Source organism: Jatropha curcas, chromosome 2, assembly GCF_041381405.1.
Source record: "Jatropha curcas cultivar XTBG-Jc1 chromosome 2, XTBG_Jcur_1.0, whole genome shotgun sequence".
Taxonomy (NCBI): domain Eukaryota; kingdom Viridiplantae; phylum Streptophyta; class Magnoliopsida; order Malpighiales; family Euphorbiaceae; genus Jatropha; species Jatropha curcas.
In genome coordinates this window covers 20089381-20102993 of record NC_143152.1, presented here as the reverse complement: position 1 = coordinate 20102993, position 13613 = coordinate 20089381, and the positions used below count along the sequence as shown (strand labels likewise).

The window sequence follows — 13613 nt, the reverse complement described above, 5'->3', positions numbered from 1 at the left end:
CATAATAAGGAGATTGATGAGGCAATAAAACAATGCAAAGTTGTGATTGAGCATAATCTATCCCTCATTGAATCCTTAGAAAGAATGAAAACTATTAATGAGAGAAGGCTAGCTACTATGAAAGTCAAGGGAAAACCCTACACTCCTGCCTCAGAAAAACCAAAGAGAGTAAAGCACACTGCTGGTAAACACAGAGTTCATGGAAGGAAGCCTCCTCTGCATCCCTCTGCTAAACATTCAGAAAGTTCTACTAAAACTGCTCCTACACAAAACCTCAGAAGTTCTAAGAGACTTAGAGTTGACTCCAAGCCCCTCTGATTTCTTTTACTTGATATATCTATGTTTTGAACAATTTTTTTTTTTTTTTTTTTTTTGTAGGTTGTGTTGTTTGAATTCTGTTTAAATTTTTTTTGTTATGTTTATTTGCTTGTTTTGCTCTAGTTTTACTAACCCTCTTGTATGATGACAAAAAGGGGGAGAACACAGGATACTCTAATGATTAAGCACTTATCTCAACTGCTAGTATGTGTTAATTTTAGTACTTATATCTAAATGCTTATCATGTTCTAATCTGTGTTATTTTGTTTATTACAGAAAATAGAATATGGGCTATATGTTTTATATGATAATCTGATTAGTTAGATTTTTAGAACTTAGTTATCTATTCTAACGTATGCTCTACAGGTTAGACTTAGGACTTATGTTCTATTTCTAATGTCAGTTTCTATTCTTATCTTGTTGCTCTGATCATATGCTCTGATTATTAGAACTTAGAATATATTTTTTTTAATTATATTTTATGTTTAATATCAGTTTCTAAAACTATTTTCTGCTCTAAAACCCCATAGATGTTTTACTGCACTTATTCAAGGGGAGCTTCATATATCTTCTAAACTTGCTTCATGATAGAATATGTTATGTTTAAAACTTATATCTTATTGACATGCATAAATTTAGGGGGAGCACATGTTTTTATGTTTGATAAATTTATTGGTTTTGTCATCATCAAAAAATGGGAGATTGTTGGCTCAAGGGTCAATTTGTTATCTCTAGATTTTGATGATTAAAACAAAATGAATAAATTTAAATTATATTATTTGTGCTAATATCATATTATGAAGATCTAAATATGGAAAATAAATAAGCAAGGCAAAATCCTACAAATCCAAGGATAAACAAATATCATGAAGACCATTGAAGATCTTAGTGGTTAGCTTTTTAGGATTTATTGCAGGATAGAGAGAATGTTCATTTATAAGCACAAAATTAATTTCTTCTCTTTTTATCAAAAGAATTTTAGAAAATATTTCTTTAAAAATTGAAAGCTTTTCGTTCCTTAATTCTTTTACCTAAAATGAAAGAGATTATGTCTCAATCATTTTGGTAACAAATCTCTTAGAAAAAGCTTTTCTTATTGTCAAAAATTATTTGCATAAAGATTCAAAATTTATTCACTTACCTAAATTAAAGAGACTTTGTCTCAATAAATTTTTGGTAATAGAATAAATCGAATAAGATTTTTATGCTCTTTATTTTCGGAAACAAATTTTTAAGGAAATCCAAAATCTTGTCTCTTATTTACTTACCTAAATGAAGAAAATTTTGTCTTAATCATTTTTGGTAAATGAATATCTCGAAAAAGATTTTTCAAATTCTTATTTTCGAAAATCTTATTTTTAAAGGAAAGTTTGATCTTCTCTTATTCTCTTAATAAAAAGAAAGAATATTGACTCAAAAGATTTGGTAATAAAGATTTTAGTATCTTCTAAAAATGGAAAGTCAATGTTCTGATTTGAAAAAGAGATTTCACTTTCTAAATACGGGATTCTCATCCCTCTCTATAAAAGGTGTCTTCTCTTTAAATGACGCAAGGGCTTTTGTTTTAAGAGTATACGTCCATTGATCAAATATTTTATCTCTCAAAACTTACTCTCGATCCCCCTTTATTTCTTTTCATCTTATTACTTCACGTTTTATCATTAAAAGAGAAACGAAATTTTATAACAACTTCTTTTGAAAAATAGTTCTGATCTCCAAAACGGTTTCCTAATCTTAAATATTGTTTTTCCTGTGCTTATATTTGCATTTCTGTCTATTTATTTAGATTCTGTAATTTTTTGTAGACGGGTTTTTATTTGAAAACATGTGTGTAATAGCTTAGGTGAAAAGCTATTGTGAAATAGGTTATCAAGCGACCTTCTCCGTGAGAGAGATTCTAATGTCTTGATTTGAGTTTCTATTCTTTGCCAAAAACAGAAAGGGTTGAAGTTAACTAGAACCTTGAAAATTCTAGTGCGACAAAGGGTAGATCTAGGAGTTGATCTATTGCCTTGTACTGTTGATTTGTCTCTTACCCTTGAAAAGAGATAACATAGTTGAGGATCTCAAGATGAGTCTTGGGGAGTGGATGTAGGCGAGTTAGTGCCGAACCACTATAAATCACTATGTTAATCCTTTTATTTTTTGAAGTTCTGCTTGATACTATTTTACTCACACTTCTGTTTATATTTTAGAAATGCCAAAGTTGTTAATGGTTTTGATGTTCTAAACTGGAATAAGCTTTATCTTTACTGAACATTAAAACTCTAGACTTCTGCATAGTGAATATACCAAGTTCTAAACTGTTCTTCTAATTTCAGTATATCTCACTATTTAGGTTTCTAATCATTTTTCTAATCTTGATTAAAGCTTTGTGAAGTAGTTCAGAATTTAATAACTATCTCTCACATCGTGTTTTATATTTATCTAAACTTTATGAGGAAGTTCTAAACATAATAGCTTTTCTTCATAAAGAAGTTTTGAAATTGAATAAGACATTGTGAAGCAGTTTTAATTGTTAGCTGCACTTTGCAAAGTCTTTCTATTCTCTGAATAGAGCATTGTGAGAAAGTTCTAATCACAATAACTTACTCTCACTAATGCATCAATTTTCCACTGCAACAGTATTCTGAGTTTTGATTTTAAAGTTAAATTTTTATTTTTAGAAAACCTAATTCACCCCCCTCTTGGGTTGTGCCATTCATATTTGGGACACACATGAGGTCGGGTATATCTCTTCAGTTAAGGATTTGTGTTTCGGTATGACCACAATTGGTGTTTAGGTTGACCACTGGATAGTGTTTAAGGATTGAATTCTGGTTGATATTTAGGGTTGACCACAGGATGGTGTTTAGGGATTGACCACTTATTGGTATTTAGGTCGACCACTTGATGGTCTTTAATGATTGACCATTAGTTGGTGTTTAGGGATGTGGTCCATAACATGAAATGCTTGAATGCATGGAAGCATGCTAAAATGGTTTCATGATTTTAGGGTGCATATAATCCTGGAGATTGGTTCTAGGGCCATTACATGCTTTAGGTGGATTAGGTTTAAGGGTCCCATCCGCTAAAGTTGGAATATACCTCATCATTTGACCATGTCGTATCAAATGGAATGATTGGTACGCCAAACCCTTTACCCTACCAAAAGGATCAGAGGTACGCAGGATTGGGTGAGCAACTTTCTCGACCCAAGGCAGCTCTAAGGAAGATTGCCCCAGGTGATAATAGCAACTCTGCTTGCTTAGTTCTAATGATGGGAAAGGATCTCAAATGATGCATCTAAATTTATGCAAAAGGCTATTTTTTATTAAACCCAAACCGGAGATTCAAAGCCTACTCGGTAGTCCTCTTACTATATTTTTTAGTTTTAAAAAATGTTAAAGTCCCCAACAAAGTCGCCAGTTGTGCGTCCCTAGCCGAGCGCCGAGGGAGAGATCCAAAGGATGGAATCTAACCAATCAGGCCCATTGGTCGGTTCTTCACGGAACTGGTAGCAACTCCTTATAGTTCCTTTTTTGTTTATTATGGCTCCGTTTAGCGTTTAGGTGTGTCAGATTGGTTCTTTGAAACACTTTGATGGTGTGTGATGTATTAGAGTCACTACCTTAATTTGTTTTTATTTTCGGGGTAAAGATTAAGGACAAAAACCCCGTGACTGATTCCATTTTTGTTTGCCTTTTAGGATAAAAGCACTAGCCTCGAATCATTGGGTTCGGGGACTAGGTTTTTAGCTTCTTTAGTATGAATCTCATGGCTTGGGATTTAATCAAGAAATCAAAATAATGTTTTGCATAAATGTCAGTTTATCGATGCACGATCATACTTATAATGCATGGTAGTTATAGACAAACATTAAAAGAATAATAATAATAATAATAATAATAATAATAAGGTGTAATTCGGAGGGAAGCCCAACTCTAGCCTCATTTATCGAGGATCCTAGGTCATGCGACACATTTCCTTAAATCTCGATCGGTCTATTCGATAAGGGCCGCTACCTAGGCTGAAATCCATAGGTATGCCTTCGTACCTAATTTAAATGAGGATCAGGGTGTATGAAGTCTTACTATCGATTAGGATGGTAGGGTTTTGAAGGGGCCATTCATGGAGTGGGCTTATATGGTGCCAGAAGGACTGAACTTTGTTTGAAAACTAATTTTATATTGGGTGTAGGATGGATCAAGTTTAAAGCATTTTGAATGCCGCGAGCGAGCTGGACAGTTATAAAGTGTTGGACGGACCGGACTTAATTGCCAAATATTTGAGTTTGAGCAACTAGACCCTAGGATGAGGGGTTTGAAGGTCGGAGGGGGCGCATGCGTGCAACTTCGTTACTCCACATTGAAAAACGACTAAAGAGGTCGAGTCTTACTCCAGAATGCTTAAGTAGGGTACGAGGACCTGAATAAGTCTTATAATATTATATTATATTTAACTTTGGTCTAAGGAAGATCAAAGTGTGAGTGAAAGTCAAAATGATCAACTTTTGCGAATCAAATGGGGCTTTGGCTCAACTAAGAAAGAAGGGCAAAGTCGAACTTTATAGCCTTAAAATCGTTCACAAAGGGAGTGTCGTTGATGCTTGAGAAGTGCTCAATCAAGCAACAAGAGGTGCTTAAAATGAGGGGAAAAAGCGATGTTTACAGGGTGAGTTAGAGCTAGTGGGTAGCGAGCATGTCAACATCGGTACCATTGATGGCTGCACGGCAGGCTTTGTCGGTATTGGCTGGTAGGTGATCAGTACCGAGCCTGGGCAGCTCAGTAATAATCAGGATAAATTACTGTCTTGCCCTTTTGGCCTGATTTTCTAATTTTAGATTTTTGGGGTCCATTTGAGGCTCAAACGATGTCCGATCGAGCTTGTTCTCACGTCGTTCCTTAATTTATCTAGATTACAATAAATTATTGAGAGATTGAAGCAATCACTATTGACAATATAAAAAAGGTAAAAATAGAAAATATAATATAACAAGTATTAAGAAATATAGTTTTTTTCTCAGATAATTGATAAATTTAGTATTTAAACTTTTGATTTTTTTTATCAATTTAGTGTATGAATGGAAATCTTTGGAATGAGTGTTTCATTTTTTTAAAAAAAACAATGTCAATTAGTGATGTGGTCGCCGGAATTAGGCATGGCCACCGGTTCGGTTCTAACCGGAACCGAACCGTACTGTAGACGAACCGAAACCGGCGGTTCAAAATTTTGAACCGGCGGTTCAAAATTTTGAACCGGAACCGACGGTTCAAGGGCCGGTTAAGGTTCATGTGAATGTTAAAAAATGAACCTGAACCGGCCCGAAACCGGCGGTTAACCGTCGGTTCCGGTCCGGTTCGAACCGGATTCACATATAAAATTATTTATGAAAAAAAACATCATCATTTTAATTTTAAAAAAAAGAAAACATCATCATTCACCTTTTTTTGTTTTTTTAACATCATCAACGTTTAAATTTTTTTTACAAATACCTTTTGACCTATGTAATCATCATCATGAATATAATATACATTAAATTCACACAACGTTAAACTTAAAGTTCAAACAAAGTTCAAAAGGCTATAATTATTTTATTATAATTTAATTATTTATTTATTTATTATAATTTACTAAATTATCCAAAAATATAATTGTTTTTTTTTGTTGTAAGGGACAATTTGAGAAACTACATAAATGAAAAATATGTATAAATATGATGAGTTGATTATTTTTTTTTTCACAACCAATTATATTCTATCTCTCCTCTTCTTAATATTACTTTATTTTCATACATCCAAGTCTAAATTCTATTAAATTCATATTTCATTTATTCATTTTTTTTCCATAATTCCATTTAAAATTATGGCACACAATTCACAAATCTCCAAGGGAAAGCGAGTTGCTCAAAGCGTGGAAGAAATTGATTCAAATGATCCATTGTTTGATTTTTCACCACAAGAAGCAATATCTCCTAATATTTCAATAGGTAAACCACCAAAATCAGATATTTTCAAAGAAGCACTTTGCAAAAATTATTCAAGATAATGGAGAAATCAATGCGGTTCGATGTAATTATTGCAAAAAAGAATATGCATTCAAGCTTGGAGGAGGATATGGCACTCTCAGTAGGCATTTAAAATCACATCATCCAAGTGAGGTAGGAATGGATGTAACTCAAACTCAATTATCGTCATTAAGGTATGGTGATCCTAACACTCCTCTATTTAAATATAGTGATGAAACTAATAAAATTGAAATGGCTAAAATGGTTTGTATGGAACGATTATCTTTTTCATTTGGTGAAAAAATTGGATTTAATAACTATTGTAAAAAAGCATTAAATCCTTTAGCAAAAAAGATACCTAGGAATACACTTAAAAGGACTATTTTATCTATTTATTTAAAAGAAAAAGAAATTTTAAAAAATTTATTTGCAAATTTTAATGGTCAAATTGCCATTTGTTGTGATATTTGGTGTGATGCTTGGCAAACTCATTCTTATATGGGTGTTACATCCCATTGGATTGATAATGAATGGAAACTTGAAAAAAGAATTATTGCACTTAGAGTTTTTGATGACTCTCACACCGTGCATAATATTTTTACCATGTTAAATATTATTTTAGAAGAATATGGTTTGACTAAAAAAATTTTTACAATTGGTTTTGATAATGACAGTGCAAATACCGCATCAATAAATGAATTAAAAACTCTTTGTCAACCTAAATTTGGTGGACAGTTTTTTCACACTAGATGTGCATGTCATATTTTAAATTTATGTGTTCAAGATGCATTAACAACATTAAATGTATTTTTACGTCCAATAAAAAATGCTTTAAATCATTTATGGACACATGGATATGTTAGAAAAGAATTTTAAAATTTTTGTCACTCTATGGGAAAAAAATATAAAAAATTTTCAAGAGATATTTCTACAAGGTGGAATTCAACTTATAAAATGTTAAATGAGTCTTATGAATATAAAGATATTCTTTCTTCATTTATGCAATTGCATGCATCACATTTTCAACTTTATCCAACCAATTGGACTATTTGTAAAAAAATATTAGATATTTTGCAAGTTTTTGAAAATTGTACGAGAATTTTTAGTGGTGTTTATTATCCTACCTCCCATTTATTTCCATTTCATTGTTTGGCCATAAGTAGTGCCATAATTGAAAATGAAAATGATGATGATTTACGAGAATGTATATTCATGATGAAAACTAAATGGTTAAAATATTATAATGAAATTCTGAATTTAAATTTAGTTGCATTTTTTCTTTGTCCTAGATTTAAATTAATTGCATTACAAGAATTTTTTCGTCTTTATTATAAATCTTTTAATATTGAGGCAGATTATTTTTCTCTTACTAATAATGTTTTAAAGTATATCCGTCAATTGTATGATGAGTATTCTAAATTAGTATCTCCCCTTCCTCAAGTATCAGATTCACAAACTACACAATCCACTAAATTTCATTCTACACAATTTACCTTCATGCAAAATGTTTCAAAAAAATCAAGGGAGGGTCCACATTCATACACAGAAATTGAGACATATATTAGCACAGATTTTGAGTTTTTAGGTGATGTTGCGAATGAAGACCCAACAAAATTTGATATTTTGGGTTGGTGGAAAAAGCATGCAAATCGCTTTCCAGTCTTAGCTTCAATTGCAAAAGATATTCTTGCTTGTCCAATTTCTACTGTTGCAGTGGAACAAGCTTTTAGTGTGGGTGGACAAATTTTAGATCCAACACGATCAAGATTATCGCCAAATAATGTGGAAATGCAAGAGTGTGTTGACGATTGGACTAGAGCGGCGTTGAGAACTCAAGACCAGCAAAATTCAAGCGATGATGATGATTCGGACTCATTAACGGAGACTAGTGGCACCGATGACTAAAATTAATTGTAATAATTAAGAGGTTATTTTCCAATGTAACAAAAAAAAAAAAAAAAGAACTATATAGGCTTTGATTTTCTATATCAGTGAGTTAGCAAAATTTGTAAATTTAATATAATAATAGTTCTAAATTAATAGAAGTTTTTGTTTTAAAATTTTATAATAATTTATTTAGTTAATAAAATTTAAACATTTTAAAATTATTATTTATTCATGAATTCGAAATCAAAATTTTATTATTTTTTAAAAATTTGCGTAATGCCGGAACCGAATCGGAACCGTAATTTGAACCGTCGGTTCGCCGGAACCGTGCTGAACCGTGCCGGAACCGGAACCGGACCGAAACCGGAGGTTCAAGGGCCGGTTCCGGTTCAAAATTTTAAACTTCTCGAACCGGCGGTTCAATGAACCGAAACCGTCGGTTCATTGAACCCGCCATGCCTAGCCGGAATCATGATACAGCAAGTAGTGGATCCCATAAATGTGCACTCAGCATCCTATGTAGACTGATAGCACACTGCTGAGTTAGAAAACATTTAAGTTTACATGACAAAAGCAAAGAAAAGAAAAATATGCCCTTATTTTTTGTTCTCACCTAAACTACATTCCAAGTTGAATACGTATATCTCTCCCTCTCTCTTTCTATATCTTTCAATCTTATCTCCGTTTTTCACTTCCCTACAAAATGCAATCAAAGACCTGCGAATTGTGATCTTCTGTTTGTTTTCATGGCTACCATACTTAAGTCTTTCACCGTTCCTTGCTCCCCTGCTTTGCCTAAACCTATAATTTTTTTTCCTTTTGTTATTGCTTTTTCGATCTCTTCTATTAACTGAAATCGACCATGTGCTTACCCAAAGCTAGAGATCTCAAATTTAGTTTCAAATCCTCCATGACTCACACTTTTGAATCAGCAACTCAGATTCTGGATCGTTCTAGACTCATTGTGGCGCAAGAATTGTGTGAGACACAAAACGCTATTGTTGAAGGTTGAAGGTAGATTCAAATTTTGATTTTTTTTTCTTTAAATTATTTTTAAAATATTTTATCTTATTTTTATAAGTTAATTTATTTGGGATGTTTTCATTACAATGAGCAGAGGAGTTATGTTTTTAAGTGGAAAAGTGATATAAGTATTGATAGGAACTTTATTACAATTGCTAGATAAAGTTTATTTAAGCATTTTATAATTGAGCAATTACCATGATGATTAAGACTGTGTTGTAACTTAAATTAATACTAATATTAACAATTATGTGTTCAATGTTCTCTAATAAGTTCTATTAGAGTTGTTAAATTTTATATGAGTTTATTTATATTTTTAAACTATAGGTAAGTTTACAAGATTGCATATAAATTGAAAGAGATGGTTTGGTTTCTCACATCATTTTGTGTATATATATATAAAGGAGAATATGGCTATTCTCGTATTGCTTATGTGTTATCTTCAATATTATAAAGAAATCAATATTGCCTAATTATTATTCCTCTCATCTTCTTAAATTTGTAAAATTACTCTAATATTGTTAGGTATTTTAATGAAATTAATTAATGATAGATTATGCATTAAGCATATGTGAATGTCTTCCTTTTTACTTTTTTATCTTTCATTTTCTAATGAAAAATTATTTTTTTTTCTTGAAACTTATTTAATTAAATCGATGACGATTTGTGGATGAATTTAAAAAATTTTGTTTATCATGTTTCAAATTTATAATAGATAAATATAAATATAAATCGGTTTATATGCATAGTAAAATTCATTAAATCTACATATTTAAGGAGCTTTAAAATTGAAAGGATAAAAATATGCATAAATTTATAGCTTCCCTTATCAAACATTCTCTTTGATTTATAACTTTTTTATGAATTTAACTTTCATGCATTTTAATCACGAAATATGCCTTTATGCGGCTATTGGTATTTCTTATATTAAAAATTACAATAAGGTGCCTTTAAGATATATATATCACTAAAATTAAAATTCAAAAATAGAAAAATACACCTTTATCAAATTAAAATTTGAAACTTTTTCCTCTTTTTATGTTCTATTTACAAATTGGAATCTATAAATATTTTAATTTATAATTTTTCTACTCATAATTTTCCTGCATTTCATTTTTTTATATCTATATGAATTATGTCTTGCTTGAGTATTTGAAACTCTTTTATTTCTCCCATCCATTTTTCTCCTCATTCTCTTTCCTTTCTCTATCACGTCTTTTACCTCACATCGATTCTCAAATTTAATTCTTTTTCTGAATAATTCAAAGCATATATAAAATTTTTTATTGTATATTATATTGTATTAAATTACTATGTTTTCCGCATTGTTTGAAATCTTTAGTATAAATATATACAATGTTAAATTATTAGTTATTAAAATAGTCCTTTTTATTATTATTGTATTTGTTTTAAAAATGATGGTTATTATTAATTATATTATTTGTATTCGTATTTTCTTATTGCATCTATTTTATAATTCAAATAAAAAAAATAAAGATTACACATTCGCTTGAATTGTGAGGTACCGTCTAGTTTATTCAAAAGCAAAGAATAAACTGAAATGAATTATATTTAGTAAAGAATGCAAAGACAACGACCATGAAACTGATATGAATATATCAAGCCTCTTAGGCCGATTCAGCCGACATTAAATTTATATTACTCAAATAGTGCTTAAGTGAGCTTATTTATCAGAAGTTGAGATACTAAATTTATCATTTATCCTTTTTTTTTTTAAACACAATAAATATTTGAAAACAGAGAGAATAACGATTATTTATTTATTTAATAATAATGACCAAATCTAATTGAATTCAATTTAAATATTTGAAGAATTCATTTTAGTGGAAATCAAACTTTCGAAATCAAACTTGAAAATGAAAATTCAACTAAAATTAAGTTTCAAAACTCAAGTTTTTCACTAGAATTAAGATTGAGTTCAACATATTATTCTGCTCATATGGATTACACAAAAATTAAAAAAAGAAAAAGAAAAACACTTATTTTCTTTTTTCTGGGTGTTAGTTTTTGTGTAAGGGAAAGAGAGGACCGTAGATCATGTATGCTTGTCAAAACACTAATCATATCATCTAATCCCACAATGAATCCAATAATGAATGGTTGTTTGTTTTTAAAGTAGTAGTACATTAAACCAATAATCACAATTATTAAAATAATAATCAGACATATCGTATCCCTAAACAAGAAGAAGACAAATCTTTATGCCTTAATCTTAACCACAACATCATCCCAATAATCCAATGATGATCTAATTACCCACTTAATTGTTAATTATTTCTTAATTAACTTGTATTCAACAATTATTCCCTCCTAACCCCCCTCCTTCAGATAAAACGCATTTAACGACACACCTGAACGGACAATCTAACTACCATTACAAACACACCTCACATTTCCCTCTCACTCTCTCTCTCTCTCTCTGTTGAAAAGTAATCAACCTTTACAATTTATTTTCTCTCACTTTCTCTCTTTCCAAACAGAACCACTCTTTTCTTTATTTTCTTTCTCTGACATATCTCTTGCTAATCGTACTTCTCTTGTCCTTGTTTACGAGATTTGTCTCTTTTCTCTCGAAAGCACTTTAACCTTTCGATTCTTATTTCCCTCTCTTCGATCATGCTTCAAAGCTTAGTTCCTCAATCGCCAATAAATTCCACCCCTACCACTACCAATTCTACTTCCTCCATGAAGACAAAGCGCGTCGATAGAGACGCCTCAGGCGATGATCCTTCCTCCAAGCGACCTAATTTTTCCAGCGAAGCTACTGTCTCTGGCGATAAAACCACTGCTGAGGAAGATTCTACAGAGACTACAGGTCTTAGGCTTCTTGGCCTCTTGCTACAATGCGCCGAGTGCGTCGCCATGGACAACCTTGACGACGCCACCGATCTCCTCCCAGAGATCTCGGAACTCTCATCTCCATTCGGATCGTCTCCTGAGCGCGTCGGTGCTTACTTCGCTCACGCGCTTCAGGCGCGTGTGGTTAGCTCCTGCTTAGGTACTTATTCACCTCTAACATCCAAATCGTTAACTCTAACTCAGTCTCAAAAAATCTACAACGCTTTTCAGTCCTACAATTCTATCAGTCCATTAATCAAGTTCTCTCACTTCACTGCCAACCAAGCAATCTTCCAAGCATTGGACGGTGAGGATTGTGTCCACGTTATCGATCTCGATATTATGCAAGGTCTTCAATGGCCAGGGCTTTTCCACATACTCGCTTCAAGGTCTAAGAAGATCCGATCCATGAGAATAACCGGGTTCGGATCTTCCTCCGAGTTGCTCGAGTCAACTGGTAGAAGACTCGCCGATTTCGCCAGCTCACTCGGTCTGCCTTTCGAGTTCCATCCTGTGGAAGGCAAAATTGGAAACGTAACGGATGTCAGTCAACTCGGGGTTAGATCAAGAGAAGCGGTAGTGGTTCACTGGATGCATCACTGTCTTTACGATATAACAGGAAGTGATTTAGGGACGTTGAGATTGTTGACTTTGTTGAGGCCCAAATTGATCACGACCGTTGAACAAGACCTAAGCCATGGGGGCAATTTTCTAGGGAGGTTCGTGGAGGCCTTGCATTATTATAGTGCTTTATTTGATGCATTAGGGGATGGATTAGGTGCTGATAGTGTAGAGAGACATACGGTGGAGCAGCAGTTGTTTGGATGCGAGATTAGGAACATTGTGGCCGTAGGTGGGCCCAAGAGAACAGGTGAGGTGAAAGTAGAGAGATGGGGAGATGAGTTGAAACGGGTCGGGTTCCAACCTGTATCTCTTGGGGGAAACCCGGCTACTCAAGCTAGCTTGCTACTAAGTATGTTCCCTTGGAAAGGATATACTTTGGTTGAAGAGGAAAATGGTTGCTTGAAGTTGGGATGGAAAGATTTGTCTGTGTTGACTGCATCTGCTTGGCGGCCGTTGGATTAGATTACTTTTATCAAAAAAATGGATTGATGAAAACGATGAGATCAATCATTGGTGTAATCGAGTTTGCACGTTGATAGGGGGGGAAGAAGACAAGAAGTGCTGAGTCAATTATTAAATGGCGTTGATAGTCTTGAAGAAAAATCAGATATTTGTAATAAAAAAATTGAAAGAAATGGTAATGCCATTGTTTAGAATTTTTATTCTTAACAATTTCTTTTTCCCATTCCTTTAAAATTTCCTATGTATTCAAAAGATTTTTTTTTTCTTTCTTGATTATTAGGTGACGAAGTAGGTTTTTTTTTTTTTTTTTTTTTTTTTTTTTTTTTTTTTCACTTTTATGTAATTCTTTGAAAAGGAAAAGTCTTTTTTTTCTTTTATTTTCAAGAAGTAAAGTTCTTCAATCCCATTAGTGTGGAAATAGTTATTTAAGCATGTAAATGTTGACTTTTTTTT

At 32.3% G+C, this 13613-nt stretch overlaps 1 protein-coding gene across 1 annotated transcript; it reads left to right on the top strand.

Annotated features, from left to right (window-relative positions):
* Window positions 1-11438: 11438 nt before the first annotated feature.
* Window positions 11439-13354, top strand: LOC105641161 (GRAS family transcription factor). The gene has a single exon (XM_012225650.4). The coding sequence runs from the start codon at window positions 11853-11855 to the stop codon at window positions 13158-13160; it is 1308 nt and encodes a 435-aa protein (XP_012081040.1). The 5' UTR covers window positions 11439-11852; the 3' UTR covers window positions 13161-13354.
* The last annotated feature ends 259 nt before the right edge of the window (window positions 13355-13613 follow it).

Excerpts from the sequence above, each read along its gene's own strand:
- LOC105641161 (XM_012225650.4), top strand. The coding sequence starts at position 11,853 with ATGCTTCAAAGCTTAGTTCCTCAATCGCCAATAAATTCCACCCCTACC.